The 14988-nt window shown below is 37.7% G+C and overlaps 1 protein-coding gene across 2 annotated transcripts in view; it reads left to right on the top strand.

The window, feature by feature from the left end:
• LOC128816342 (septin-2) overlaps nt 1-14988 on the top strand; it is a 35480-nt gene that overhangs the window by 8121 nt on the left and 12371 nt on the right. For both annotated transcript variants that reach the window (XM_053993892.1, XM_053993893.1), the window contains exons 5-11: nt 104-227; nt 4688-4822; nt 5294-5411; nt 9978-10079; nt 10896-11041; nt 12044-12127; nt 13024-13081. In XM_053993892.1, the coding sequence (XP_053849867.1) occupies nt 104-227; nt 4688-4822; nt 5294-5411; nt 9978-10079; nt 10896-11041; nt 12044-12127; nt 13024-13081 (767 nt within the window). The remainder of the gene's footprint in view (nt 1-103; nt 228-4687; nt 4823-5293; nt 5412-9977; nt 10080-10895; nt 11042-12043; nt 12128-13023; nt 13082-14988) is intronic.

Genomic DNA, 14988 nt, shown 5'->3' with positions numbered 1-14988 from the left:
TTACAACACACTTGAGCTTGCAGTTCCTCCTCTTGCTCTCTCCTGTGGAGGTATCTGCAGGAATTGCTAGGCAAATAACAATCCAAATGTTCCTTTATTTTAGAGAAAATAGAGAGGACAGTTCAAATCGAAGCTTCTACAGTAGAGATAGAGGAGCGAGGGGTGAAGCTGCGTTTAACTGTAGTTGACACACCAGGATATGGAGATGCCATTAACAGCCAGGACTGGTATGTGTGTAAATACTGCTTTGTTAACAAAGTTCTGTGTGTCTTACACAAACACTATTCTAGTGTGCCTGGTACTTTCTACAACTTCCGGTTTCAATTTCTAACCACTTTTGGTGTTTTTAAAAGTTTTGTAGGGTGTGTCTATGATTCTGCCTCAAAATTAACAGCCTCTCCTTCAAAAAATTTCTCTGAGCACTGCAGTCAGCTTTTTGTCTCTATGTCCATTCCAATAGAACAAAAGTCTGGTGGGGGGAAACTTTTTGTCTTTTACTTTCTGTGTCTCTGGCCCATCCAGTTTCCATGTTTTTAAGACAGTTTTTTTCATTCCCTGTCCTCTATATGTACTACCAACAACTTGGGTAGAACTGGTGTTTTTTTATGATGAAGTTACCACTTGGCTCTCTCTTGCCTAAATATCACCAACAATCTTTAATGGATGAAAAAATTGTCAGTAGATATGCTGGAAAATATACCTAATTGCTTTAGCATAATGTTTATGAAGAAATAAATCTATAAAGTAGCTAGAGAGGAATGGGGCAATTTGTAACAAAGTTCATAAATGTAATTTCCAAATAATCACATTCAGGCAATTCTCTTTAACTGTGGAAAGCTGATGAATTTTTCAAATAAAGATGAGATATCCTTACTGGGATGCTCCTAGTTTCAGTGGATTAAAACTTCGAATTTTCACATGATTGTCTTTTAAGAAGTGCTAACAATATTTATTTTACTCAGTTGTTAATTACCACTTTATTTGTGGTGGTGGTGGTAATCCCAAGGAAAACAAGGATCACTGTGCAGAGAAATGGAACATAAAGCTAATACAGGTTGATTTGAGTCCTTCACTATAAGTTAAAGACCAGGAAATAGATAAATAGCAGATAAAATAAGCATATATAATGCTAATAGAATGTTTTGTAATCTTTCATTGGCAGAATGATGTATCTGCAATGTTCTCATTATCAGATGGTTTTTCTCTTCTTTCTATGGTGTAGATGTAGGAACACAGCAAAAGTGAAGGCAGTGAAGTTCTGTAATACACTAAATGAAAGTCTGAAAGTGAAGCTCTAGTGAGATTTCTATTTTCCTTCCACTTTTCCTACTTTAGTAAGTTGAAAAAACCTGAACTTTTGGAGTAACACAAAGGCATCTTTCTGGGCTGCATCATGGTCTTGCTTATTTTGTGCACTGTTGACTAGAGCTTCCTTCCGCTGCAGCTGAGAGCTCTGCAGCCTGTGCATTGTGTTATAGAGAGCTCTTCCTGTTGATTGTGTTCTAATGCCCTTTGTTTATTCTGCTCAGATGTTTCTTAGAGACCTACGTGTTCAGATTTTCCCCTTTCTTTTTGGAGGTTTTCTGAATAGAATCATTCTGTGGTGATTCAGAGCTGAGTAGAACAATTTATATGTAATTTTATATGACAAATATGAAACATCAAATACACTACAGGAACAAATAGTACTTACATCTTACAAAATAAAAAGATACAGTTAATGGTATCTCTTTAGTCTACTTATGTCACATGAAAAGCCTTTCGGCCATGGCAAGTGTCATTTTGACAAAGTCTGTTAATCTTTACAGGATGTCTCAGGGACTTGGATGGGCAGACTCTTTGTTTTGAGCTGTAGTGAAGACTAACCCAGTGCAACCACCTTCCTTCCTTGGTAGTTCAGAGGAAGGAGCAAGTTCATGTTCTTGAACTTATGTTTGTGTTCAGGAGCATTTACTGCAGTTGCGGTTCACTGGTAGATAGTGCTGTTCATGATCCAAGATTTATAAAGCCCTTTTTTTGGGAAGGCTGCAATTTGTGCAGACTATTTGTTTTTTGAGGTGCCAAATTTTACTAAGGCAAATTTTGAACACAGGTAAATCAAACTGGCACGGTGTCTGTAGGAGGTTGCAATCACTGGGAGTGTTTCAAATATCTTTCTCCTAAGCAGGTTCCCTAATGGTTTTTAGTCTCTGTGCATTGATGAAAGGGCTAAATTTTAGAGTTTGACTTTCAGGGATGGGAGCTGAGGTAAATTTTTATGTATTTTGTGTCAAAGAAAAAGTACTGAGAAGGATTTTTTGCTACTAATAGTGTGTCCAGGAAGTCTACTGGATTGGAAAAACAACAGTGTTGGATTGGGAAATGATTTGTTATAGATTTAGTACAACACATTTTCTGAAGTAGAGTAATTCTTGTTTTCTGGATGCTACTGTACTTAAACAATATGATAGGTGAGGTGGACGTGAACCACAGTTTACTGTGGTGATTTTTTTAAGATTCTGTGTGAAGCTTTTAAGATTCTATGTGAAGCTGGCTGGAGTTCTGTATTCTAGAATCAGACCCACACCTAGGATTGCTCATGGCATCAGTTTAAGGGTGTTTTTGGAGAACAGCAAAATTTTTTGTGGTGGGAGGTTTGACGCATTCACCATCTTTCCATGAGTAAGTACATTGGGATCATGAGAGAAGCGTGTCCTTAAAATAACATCCTTCATGAGAAGAGAGAGGATCTAATCAGGGGAGGAAAAAATTGCTTGATGCTTAGATTTGCTTTGATATCTGGCCTCAAAAAAGTGGTTGACAAAAACAAACTAGAGGTGAACTTGTTAGATATTGCTGATCACACTCTTTATTTCATCTTGCTTGTGGTGTCACAGGTCATTCTTTGATAGCTGCTCTCAGCTCTTTGGCTGCTGCTAATTATTTTTTTCTCTTTCTTGTTTTGTTTCTTTTTTCTGAACTGACTAAGGTTATATTTTATGGGTTTTGGCAGCTTGATAATATTGTTCATTTTCCCCCAGTGGGCTTAAATGCAGCGTTTGTGTTGTTTGCTGTTACAATACAGGATGTGCTATCTCCTAAGTAATGACAGCACTGTGGTGTAAGCCAGGTGTTTCCCGGAGGTCAGGAGGTACAGGACACTAATGCCGTATTTATAGGGAAAATTGTAGCTGTTAGACCTAGAAAACTGCACGTAAACTAATTACATTACCAGAGAAATGTGTGATAGTTCTTTCCCATTGTTAGTGTTTGGTTTCTGTCCTAATATTTGTATGTCTTCAGTCTCGTTACCTTTTACCAGCTAAGAGAGGTATTGAAGATTAACAGGAACAAAAACCATATTGATGTGTTTCAGCACATTTACGTATTAAGGTACTATTTCCTTATGAGTAGCACTAAGGTCAAAGCCAAATGAATTCCATCTTTTACTTTGTTGTCTTCTGTAATATGACTTAGAATAGCCAAATCTTGCAATGGTGTAAATGTGTGTGTTTATATATTCTACCGTGGATTTATTCCTTCTCAATCCAAAAGCTTACTTAGCTTTGAAGAGTCAAATTCCCTCCAGGATCTCTTCCATCATTCTTGTTACTTTCTTTTATTATCTCCTTTGCAGCCGTGCAGCCTGGTTCAAACACTGCTGCCTATCACAGTGTTTGCCAGCATTCCGTGTTCATTTTCCAAATTAGTGATTTTCTTTTCTGTTATCTGCTCGGTTTCCTCCTTAAATGTATCTCATCAAGTTTGTGTTTTCTCAGCAACAGAAATATGGATGTTCCTATTTCTCAAGTTAAGTTTTCTGCTTAGTTTTTTTTCAAGTAGTTTAAGACATGTTCATGATACGTGGTCATCTGCCTAACCTTACCTATGTCAGCTGTTCACCTCCCTTCCCCTGCAGTAACTAATGTAAAGTGTCCTTTTATATAAATGGTGTTTGCAGGTGTCTGCATGCTCTGGAATAGCTTAAAATTATCTTCTTATGCATTATTTTCTATTCTCTCTGCAGTCACTGCTCTCTGTGTCTGATTAATCTGTGATCAGATTTTGCGCTCATTTACTTCTTTGTAGGGAATGTTTTAAATTGCCTTGCACTAAGTAGGAGGGTTTTTTTTCTTTGCCAACAGAAAATAATTCTGTAAGGTAACAAAAATAGCTTAATAAATCATGTGATGCTTGAGTGCATGACTTGCAAATGTATTTGTACTTAATTCAAACAGAATACCAGAATTTTCATAGGTAACTATAGAAACCTGGCTGTAGGGTCAGGGTTGTAAATCAAGATCCGGGATATGTCATTTGTCAACCAGTTTAAAAACAAATCTTCAGCCCCTACCCCCAGAAAAAAAGGCAGAAAAATCCTCAGTCTTCTGTTCCCATGTTGTCTCAGCACCAAGTGCTTTTTTCTGAGCTTGCACTTGAACTTTTTAGCCAGTGAACAGAGTAACACTTGAAATTGGTTCTAGGCATAAGTTGACACTTGATGATTGTTATGAAAACACCCTTTTGCATTATCAAAATATTTTTCCTCGGTACCAGATAAAATGCTAGGAAGTTGAATTTTCTGCAACAGTAATGTTTTTAATAAAAGTGTGTTTCTCCTTCTGTTCTTATCTTTTCATGATTCTTTCCTTATTATTTAAAGCTGATGTAAGATGCCTCTCTCTCTCTCCCCCCTCCCATACCACAGCTTCAAAACAATTATCCACTACATTGACAACCAGTTTGAGCGATACCTACATGATGAGAGTGGTCTGAACAGGCGCCACATCATAGACAACAGAGTCCACTGCTGCTTCTACTTCATCTCTCCTTTTGGGCATGGGTAAGAAAAAGCTTGAGCTTTTGTCCTTTAGGGCGTTGCACCTTCATAACGGTTCATAAGTCTGTTTGTTACTTGAACTGGTAACTTAGCAGTAATGTTAATTGAGTTACCAACCTGTCAGATAGCAGTGCAATTAAAACAGTCTATGGAGATGAGTACTCTCCTTTACTTCATCCCCTTTTGCATTTAATATTGTTTCAAGGCAGTCAGTACTGCATTGTTTATCACCCAGAAACAAATGCTTTTAATATCCACTTCATTATCTAGAGACAGTTTTAATTGCAACTTAAACTTTGTACAACCAAGTTGATAAGCAAGGGCATTAAGCTTAATGGCTTAATTTATTATGAAAATAATGTTTATGTGGACACTTGCAATAAATACTTTTTAATACATTTGGTCTGTTATAAAATAAACAGCACAACATTCCATGCCTATTTTAAATCTTTTTTTTTCCCTGCTTGTTGGCAGACTGAAGCCATTAGATGTAGAATTCATGAAGGCTCTTCATGGAAAGGTCAACATTGTCCCTGTGATTGCCAAGGCTGACACCCTGACGCTGAAGGAGAGGGAGAGGCTGAAGAGAAGAGTAGGTCAACACTTGATCATGAGAACAGAGCAACCCATACAATATTAAAGCCAAATATAAAGTAATTTCAAACTGAAGAGGGTTGAATGATATTGGCCAAGGACCTAATCTTGGGGAAGCGTGAGGTGGGAAATCTTCACTGAAGTGTGATGTGCTTTGCCAGTTATTCTTGCTAAGAATGTGGCAGTTCTTGGCTTCATGTATCTAAGCAAAGCAGGGCACCCAGCAGCAACGCGGTTTGTGACAAGGGTTCAGACAATCCTGAAAGGAGAAGTGGAGAGTCTGAGAGCAGTGGCCTGAGTGCCCCTTAGTGCTGGGAGTGCATTAGGTGTGTTCTGAGGGCATATCTTCAGTTTCATCCAGAAGGTACTTGGGTTGTGCACTCTGCTGCATGGTTTGTAGCAAAACGTGGTTGGAAACTTTTAAAATAAGTGCACCCATGGTACAAACTAAAACACTAATACAGAGACAGGACAGTTGGGTTAATATATGAGCAGGATGCTCTTGTGGCTCCATTGTTATAGGAAAATGCATGTTGTTGTGTGAACATGTGAACATTTTTCCTGCTGGGTTTTGTGTTCATCTGAAACACCACGACATACTCAGGGTTGTATTGGAGACCATCTGTCTCTCCAGACAGTGGTACTAAAATCATTCTTTGCTTTGCAAGGTTTATTCAGCATCTTGAAATTTTATTTTTTGACAAACCTTTCCAAGACAGCCCAGCTTTTGCCAGATATGATATTGTAGTGAATTAATAATAATGTCAATATTTGTTGTTGTACAAGTCTTTAACCTTAAATTGAATTTCCATTTTATTGCATCATCTGAGCAATGAATGTGAATATTTAATCTGCTCTGATTTATTCTCTTTGATTGAGAATGACTTTGTCCGCCTTGTTAAAGGAATGTGTAGGTGGTGTGATTGTATTTTGTATGCTTAGAGGTGGCCCAGTAAAGTTTATTGAGATCACAAACTTTGTCACGTTCAGTTGACTCAAAACCAGTACAATAATTTATAAAGTCTAATGAGTTTGAACCCTACAAAGCCTATGAATTTTTACAAATTTAAAGACTTACTCTTTGAGTAGTGTAGGGATAATTAGTACTTCTAAACTGCAGTCTGTATTTTACACCAGAGCAAACCTTTTATAAGGTAAGATACCTTTTATATTACATTTTCATGCATGGCATAACAGTTTTGATTGTGACCCTGTGACTTCCTGTAGGCCTTTAGAATGATTATTAGATCTTTATTCCAAGGGTGTTCGTGTTGGGAGTATTTTTCTATTTTCTTGAGGAGGGACTACAGTTTTATTTATTGGGAAAATAGTATAGATAAAATCATGCTGCAAAGCAGCACATTAGCTGAACTCCACCTAAATTCAGAGGATTTGTTTGGAGCTTTTTTGAGTGAACCAGTGCCACAGTGGTAGGTGTGGCCATGGTTTGTGTGGGCACATGAAGAACTACATTTTGACAAGGTGAGGTACTGCTGGCATTGCTGCTGTGTTTTATAAAGCTCAGTGAGAAAACTTGCCCAGGAGATGGAATGAATTCTTCGTAGCTGAGAAAGTTAAAAATGGGGACAGTGTGACTGTATGAAACTTGTCTGCAATGCAGGCAAACATCCACTGAAGAGAGGAGGAGATACTTGTACAGAAATGAGCAGCTTTATAGTGAACCAGGTGAAAGGAGGAGGGAAAATTTAAAAAGTCCGTTCATTGAGACAAGAAGAACCTTTGGATCTTGCTGGGAGAAATTCTGGCCAGGCTCTTGAACTTTAATTTTGTTCCTCCACAAATACTATAAGGTAACAACAGATGTGCTGTGTTTGAATTGAAGGAACTCATAGGAAAATCATAAAGCAAAAATGTGGCTGATTGTGTAGGTTTTATTACTTTTCCTTTTCTGTTACTGTACTGACTTTGTGAAAGATTTTTATCTCACATTGTTTGTGTAACTGCTACTTTTTGTAAAATCCCTGTAATTCACCCTTTCAGCAGCGTACTTCAGGCTCAGTGTCCATAGTTGCTTGCTTTTTGGTTCAGCATTTGGGAGCAGAATGATGTTGAAAGATTTGAAGAAGGCATTTAAGTGGAACGTTAATTATTTTAAAATAGAATCACTGGCAATTTAACTAACTTTTAACTAACTAATCTTTGAAACAGTCTGGACTTAGCCATATGAACACCACATTTATGCAGTGGTGAAGTACAACAAGATGAAGGGCATCTGTAGTCTAAGGGAGTGGTTAGGGAGCAGGTAAACAAGTTTTCATTATTTTTATACTGCTGGCAAAGGTCACTCTGCAAACTGAGTTTATATTAAGTCAAATGTATAATGTGCTTCCAAAGCTTTGAAAATCAAAGCTACTGTATATTGTTCTAACTCAAAGCATCTTGGCCAACAGAGTCTCTAATCAAGAATAGGAATCAAAGTCCTGCTTTGCTGACGCAGCTTGAAGTCTTACTTTTTTTAGATGTTTCTGCCATTTGGCCGTCAATCTGAAGTAAAATGTTTTTGTTTTGCCGCTATGGACTAAGCAGCAAGATTAGCCTGTGGTGCTTGCAAAGGAAACCCAGCTTGGAGTAATTCCTGTTTGGGCTTTCTGGAATTCAAAGTTAGTTTTTCAAACTCTTGAGTGGGAAGAAATGCACGACAGTTTCACAAGCTGTGCCATGCAAGGGTGCTAAGGAAACATGCTCAAAAGAATGACTTCATGAGAGGGGAACTAATATTTTGACTTTTTTTTTAATTTCCCATGGGAAGGCTAATCTTTAGGAACACAGAATCCTCTGAGGCCAATAAAATTCAGATTTGAAGAAGCAAAATGCTGTTTCATTGTTAGGAGCATAAAACACAGTTTGTTTTTATTGCAATTCTTTTTCCTTTCAGGAAAGCACTAGGTTTAACAGCTGTAATATATTATTCTAGCACCCCTTGCTGTTGGCTTTCCCGTTATTGTTCCACTTGCATTTTATCTCAAAGATCTCAGCCAGGTTAAATGTGCTTTCTTGTTTTATGCAACTGCTTAAAGGCATCAAACTGCAGTGCTGCCCCACCCATCCCAGCTGTGCATCTTTTATTGTCATTTGGTGACAGTTCAGGTCTCTTTCATTTTGCAAAACAGTAATATCCATTGATTTAAATGTCATTGTGTGAATGTCTTAATTGCTTATTGGCAACACTTACTCCCAAATTTCTTTTCTCTCTATAAAATATTGCTCTCTGTGTAGGTGGGGGCTCGTGGTACTTTGCTCAGTGTGCGCGTGTGTGTGAGTGCGGGGGATGTTTATATACCTGGCAGGAAAACATTCTCAGGGAACAGCTGTGGCTCATACATGGTATTTCCTCTGCTAATGGTCTGGAGAATTGTTTTCTTTTAAACACCTGTTAAATAACCAAGTTCTGATTGGATAATTTTAATTTATACTGTAGCTGTCAGCTGCCATCATGACAGAGGATGGAGGAGCCCAACAATACTCAGAGAAGGCTCATTAAGACCTCTCTATTTGAAGTCTGCTTGATTTTGTGCTACCAAGTTAATTTCCAGTTGTATACACAGTAATGGCATCACAAGTCCTTACATAGGCTCTTCTGAATATTTTTACCATTACTTCAAAACTCTCCCTGAATTTGTCCAAACTTTGTCTGTGCTGAGAGTTCATTGAGCAGGGCAGCTGCTTGGTTCAGGTGCTGTTGGTGGGGTTACAGTTGCTGCTCTAGGAAGTTTGCACAGTTCTTCCCCTATTCTGCTGAAACATCCAAGACCCCTTTGGAGACAGTCATTGTAGAATCTCAGCATTCTTCGTGCTCTCCTTACACCACCACACTTCCTTTACTGAAAGTAACTCTTGTCAGTGTGTTTGATGCAGTGACAAGAGCTGACTTAAGTATGTTTAGTAGTGTGGCAGCAGAAACATTCTCCTTGGTTTTGAAAAAGGAATTGACTTGTGCCACCTTTTGAAACTGCCAGAGGCCTAGAGTTATGCTGCCTGCTCACTCCTGCAGTGATTTCATTAGGAAAAGAATGTGCCCAGGAATACAGATACTGTATTTTTTATGTTACCCTCAGACATTAATGATGAAGAAAACTGTTTAAGAACAGGGTCTTTTTCTTAGTGGATTTTAAATTACTTTCTCCAGTTTAAGTGGGTAATAAGCTTCTATATTTTTTGATTCAAGAGGCACTAGGCACTGTCTTCTACATTTTTGAACATATCAAATGCAAAAAAATATACTTTGACTTGGGGTGAATGGTTTTGATTCTGTAACTAACAAATTCCTTCTTGTTACTTCTACTCTTTTTTCATATTAACCTCACTTTGCTTCTGTATTTGCCTTGTAAATCTTCTGGCATTTTTTAATTATTTACTTGCTATGTTTTCCAAAAATACATTTATTTTTTGTGCCTTTTAAAAAATCTTCAAGCCTGTGCTATTTTGCAGTTTGGACACTGAGTCAGGTGAATATTTGTGACTAGTTAATCAGTTTCATATATTTTTAACTGAATACCTCTTCAATGAATTAAGAGTATTATTCTTTCTTTTTGCAAACATTCAGGTTCTGGATGAGATTTCTGAACATGGCATTAGGATTTATCAGCTCCCCGATGCAGATTCTGATGAAGATGAGGAGTTTAAAGAGCAAACTAGAGTTTTAAAGGCAAGTTTCACTCCTAGTTTATAATTTTGCTGCTGTAGTTCTTCCATCTACAACATGCCTAAAGGTACTTTATTCTTGTCACAATGTGTCGAAAATTTCAGTTTCCTTTGTGTGTTGACTCTGAATTATAATCCCTTTTATTCTAGTCTCTGCTTCATCAGAATTCCAAATGTAGTGTGTCATGACTTTCTCTTCTTTCCTCTTTTTCGTGTAAACCACTGTTCACCATGAACTATTATTTGCAGTCTGTTTTCTGATTCAAACGTTTTAACATGTGAGCAAGGAGAGAGATTGTGTGTGTTATGGTTGCTGTACTAATTAACAACTTGCCTCATGTTAAAGCAGATAATCAAGGTTTTACTGAAGTAATTTCCTCTTTGTGCTTGCAAAGGTGTTTGAAGAATGTGTCTGAAATTCTCTTTCTAGCTATTTCACTCTGCATCTGAAGTATGTTTCTGTTGGCTGTTCTCCATGCATGATGTTATGTCAGATGACACATTATACCCAAACTGTACTTTAACAACAGTCGAGTGTTCCTAAAGAGAAGCGTCATTTCCTTCTGGGCCTCTGTTAAAACAAATTGATCCTAACACAGCTACAGGTGCTCATAAGGAGAGGTTGCATTGCCTAGAATGGGATTTGTTGGTTTTCTGGTATGAGAGGGTTTTAGTAGAGAGTGTTTGTCAACATTTCTTCTCCCCCTCTCTTGCCTGTTACTTGAATTGTTGTGCTTTCTTTAAAAGAAAGACAAAGCAAAATACAAAAACTAACCAACCAACAATCAAAACAGTAACTTGTTTTTTCTGTCTCAACTAGGCTAGCATTCCCTTCGCTGTTATTGGATCCAATCAACTTATTGAGGTGAAGGGGAAAAAAATCAGAGGCCGCCTGTATCCCTGGGGAGTTGTTGAAGTTGAAAATCCAGAGCACAATGATTTCCTCAAGCTGCGCACAATGCTGGTGTGAGTAATGGTAAAGTGATCCCATCTCCTGTGGTGACGTAACTGCCACAGTGACTAAAAACCTATAGCAACCTTCATTCCTTAATTTAAAACTAGCCCTGATGCCAGCATAGAGTTAGATTTTAGTCCCCTGCAGCTTGTTTTCCTGCTGTACCCTCTGATCTCTCAATTCAGGAAATACTTTCTATATTTTATGTTGCCAGATACAAGTGATGGTTTTATGCCTTATGTGAACTGATCTGATGGCTGTACATACCAACTGAAGTTTTGTTGTCGTGCAGTTGGTGGGGCAGAGAGGCTTTTAAAATACTCTTCAAAGTGAAGAATATTCCAAAAGCAAAGTGCAATTTTCTTGGCAGTATGGGAAATCCTTTGTTAAATATGATACCCCACCCCGTTATGGTTTTAGCCGATACGGATATTCTGCCTGCGTAAATGCTTTTAAGTGATTTTTTTTTTTTAACTATGTTTGGCTATTGTTGGAAGTGAATTCCGTTGTGTCATTCCAGATTCCTTCTGCACTGGGCAGGGATTGCCCTCTGCTGGGCACTGGGGGAAAGTGGGTTTTCCTTTTTTTTTCTTGGCAATTGGAAATTGTTAAGCAATGTCAGCTGTTGTGTGAACCAAGCAGCTCCACCTAGTTCCCAGTTACAAATTATGTTTGACAGCACTTAAGAGTAATAAAATACTTTTGGAATTAAAGTACCTTTCTGAATTACTGTCTCTGCAAGTTCTTAACACTGCAAAACTGATATAAACAACTCATCTGAAATAATTAATGACCAAGAGGAGGACAGCATATTTTGGGTCTTTGAATAATATTGGTGTGGCACATAGGAATGAATTAAAGATCAATGAACTTGAAAGCAGAGTTCTGGCTGGCTTGGTCTGTAAGGATTTACTTTTCTGGTAAATACATCCATTAGATAAAACAGAAACAAAAGATAAAAGGGTGTTTTTCTTTGCTTTGGTGAGTGTTCAATAGCCCTTTGCATGTTCTAGGACACACATGCAGGACCTGCAGGAGGTGACCCAAGACTTACACTATGAGAACTTCCGTTCTGAGAGGCTAAAACGCACTGGCAAGTAAGTGTGTGCTGCTCCTCATTGCCCACTGGCAAGGGACTTGCTCTTCCTCCTAACTAATCCCACCTGTAAACAATTACTTCTGATGAGACTTCAATCTGTGGAATTCTGAAATTTGTATGAAATGCTCTTCTTGAAGAGGAATAATATATAGCAAAGTGCTGTGCTTATAAACAGCTTAAATCCCCTTTTCTCTATGCTTTTAACTGGAATGTGCAGGAAGAAGGTGCCTGCAAGCAGGATAGGTTTTATGTAATGAGGTCTGCTTGAAGAAAATGAATGCTAGTGGGCAAATTTAAATAGGCCCCAGTCTATCAGCTTAGGGAGGTATTTCTTCTCTTGCTCCTTCATATGTAGCTAAAGAGAGATGTTTAGACCAAACAATCTTTTCTGATAATTTGTGTGTTTTATGGAGTTCACTATATCTTTTTTAATTCTTGGCAAGGTTGTCCTTGGCAACTTAATGCAAAAAACCCACAACAACCTTTGCTGCATCTTTTGGGATAGTAACTTACTCTTGTCCACATTCCATTTGTTCTTCAAGTGTTCAGCAAAGCATTTTGATGTTAAAGAAGAAATGAAATAGCCTTCACAGCTTTTTAGTGGGACGGATAGATAGTGAAGGAAATCTCTTCGTTAAAGTAAATTGCAAAAAAAAAAATACATATAGCAGTAAAGAAATAAAATTTTAAGAAATGGAGAGCGAATAGCAGGAGTCTGTGAGGTAAAGATGGCCTTTTACAAAAGGGCAGCATGATTTTTAAAATGTCCTAATTTGCCCTGTATGGAAGAATGTGGACTTTGATGATGTTATATTGAAATATGAGTCTTGAATCTGTTCTTGGAGATTTTTACTTCTGTATTTTATGCTGTCGATTCATTCTTTTCTTCAATAGGCCTGTTGAAGAGGAAGTGGTAGACAAGGATAGAATCCTCCAGCAGAAAGAGGCTGAGGTAAGAGGAACTTTCTAAAACTTGTTCTTTAATATAACATGCTAGGTTGCAATTTCAGTTTTCTGCATTATCTACTGCCTGTGGCAGGTAGGATTGGAGTTGTGCAAAATGACAGGCATAACCTGACCATACAGTGGCCCTTACAGTGTTTTGTTTATAGTCACTTGCATTGTGGATGGGAGGTAATGTGTGCACTCTTGGTTGTAGGCAGAATGTTTATAATTTCCTGTTTGGGTGCTAAGTTTCCATAAGGATATTTGCTATTTTAAGTATTGAAATCAATTTATGTTTGTCAGCTACACGTGTTGGGTGCTGTGGTGGGATAGACTGACAGTCTCATGTCATTTCAGATGTGCAGGTGCTTACTGCAAGCACATTACCAGTAAATTTATACTTTTGTCTTGTGGCTATGGAGTAGAAATAGGCGCAGGAGTGGTTTCAACAGTTTTTTCCAATGAATCTCCCAGAGGTCGCATTCAGTGGGAGAAAACAGTGCCTTAGCAATATACCTTAAATCATGGGGGACTAGCAAATGTCCAGCAAATGTTAAGTCCAGCACATTTTTAAAGAAAGGCGAGTTTCTGCCGTAATCTTTGGCGGCCTTCCTTAACTCCTTCACCTCAGTGTATGGAATTTGCTCCCACTTTGGCTCCCTCCCCCGCCGGAGGATGACCAGTGCCACAAAGCTGCCCAAGTCCCGTGCCAATTCCAAATCCTCATCCCTAATTGCCTCCTCTCTGAGTCTTAAAAAACCCATAATATAATTAATACATGTGTTTTTTCATCTTAACCTTGACTTACATCATAGTATTTTTGTTGTGTCTGTCAGTTTATGAGATCAGTGTTTTCAAACCCTGATTTCTCACTCTGTTTCCAAGTTATTGCTAGGCCTTTAAACTTAGTATTTTTATGTTGAAGTTGTAGAGACTCAGAAAATTTTAGCCTGGTATTTAAATTCTAGCAGTATGCTGCCAGTGCTTATAGTACTTGCAGTGTGAAAACTGAAGACTTGCTGCCAGTTGTAAGATAGTGGTTTTTTTCTCTTTATCCTTCTTTTATCCAATTCAGCCTGGATCCACATCCATAACTGCAAGAAAGATCATTGCAATGATTTGTAATAAAAAATAAAAAACTACAAACAGTTTTGTGTGTTTCTGAGGTGGAAAATTTATTCCCATACATGGAAATTTTTGAAATTTACTTTGGTCTGTGCGTTTCCTTTTTCCCTTATAGCATCCATATTTAAAAATAGCTGACCCTGGTTAGCTACTGGCTAACTGTGGCATGTTGATATAAATAGGAAAAAATTTTCCTATAAGGAAATACAGAAGCAGCTGATTATCACCATAATTAGTAGCTAATAATATGAATTACTGGAAATTGAGTGAGCTGCATATTTATCACTATATAACTGCATTTCAGCAGCATGAGCACGCTTGATGACTGTGCACATACAAGAGTGGAACTTCTGCAAGTGCTCGCTACACAAATTAACTGCTTCCCATTTACTGGGGCATGTGCAAAGCAATAGGAGCACATCAGCTGATAGCCAGCAGTACTGAATGCTTCAAAAAAGTCAAGAGCGTTTTTTGAAAATATTGTTTGTTTTTCTATTTTTCCTTAATGATTCCAAGCAGACAAGTAGACTTAAAGAATTTGAGTCATAGCTGTTTCTCCTGTTATTTGAGCTATGTAAATTGTACATGCCTAGTAGTTAAGTAGAATCTTGGGTATCCTTGTAGAACTATTTGTTTTAAGACCTATGTGTGAAATAAGTCTCTTATAAATAAATATTTTCCCTGGAAACTGCTGATATGACAGGCACTATATATATATATATATATATATATATATTCTATTTATGCATTGACATAGAGCGGTCAAAATAGACCAGTATATAAATATGT

This window comes from Vidua macroura, chromosome 18 (assembly GCF_024509145.1).
Source record: "Vidua macroura isolate BioBank_ID:100142 chromosome 18, ASM2450914v1, whole genome shotgun sequence".
In the NCBI taxonomy this organism is placed as follows: Eukaryota; Metazoa; Chordata; class Aves; order Passeriformes; family Viduidae; genus Vidua; species Vidua macroura.
Note: the sequence above shows the minus strand (reverse complement) of the source record. Positions and strands in the feature narration are given on the sequence as shown.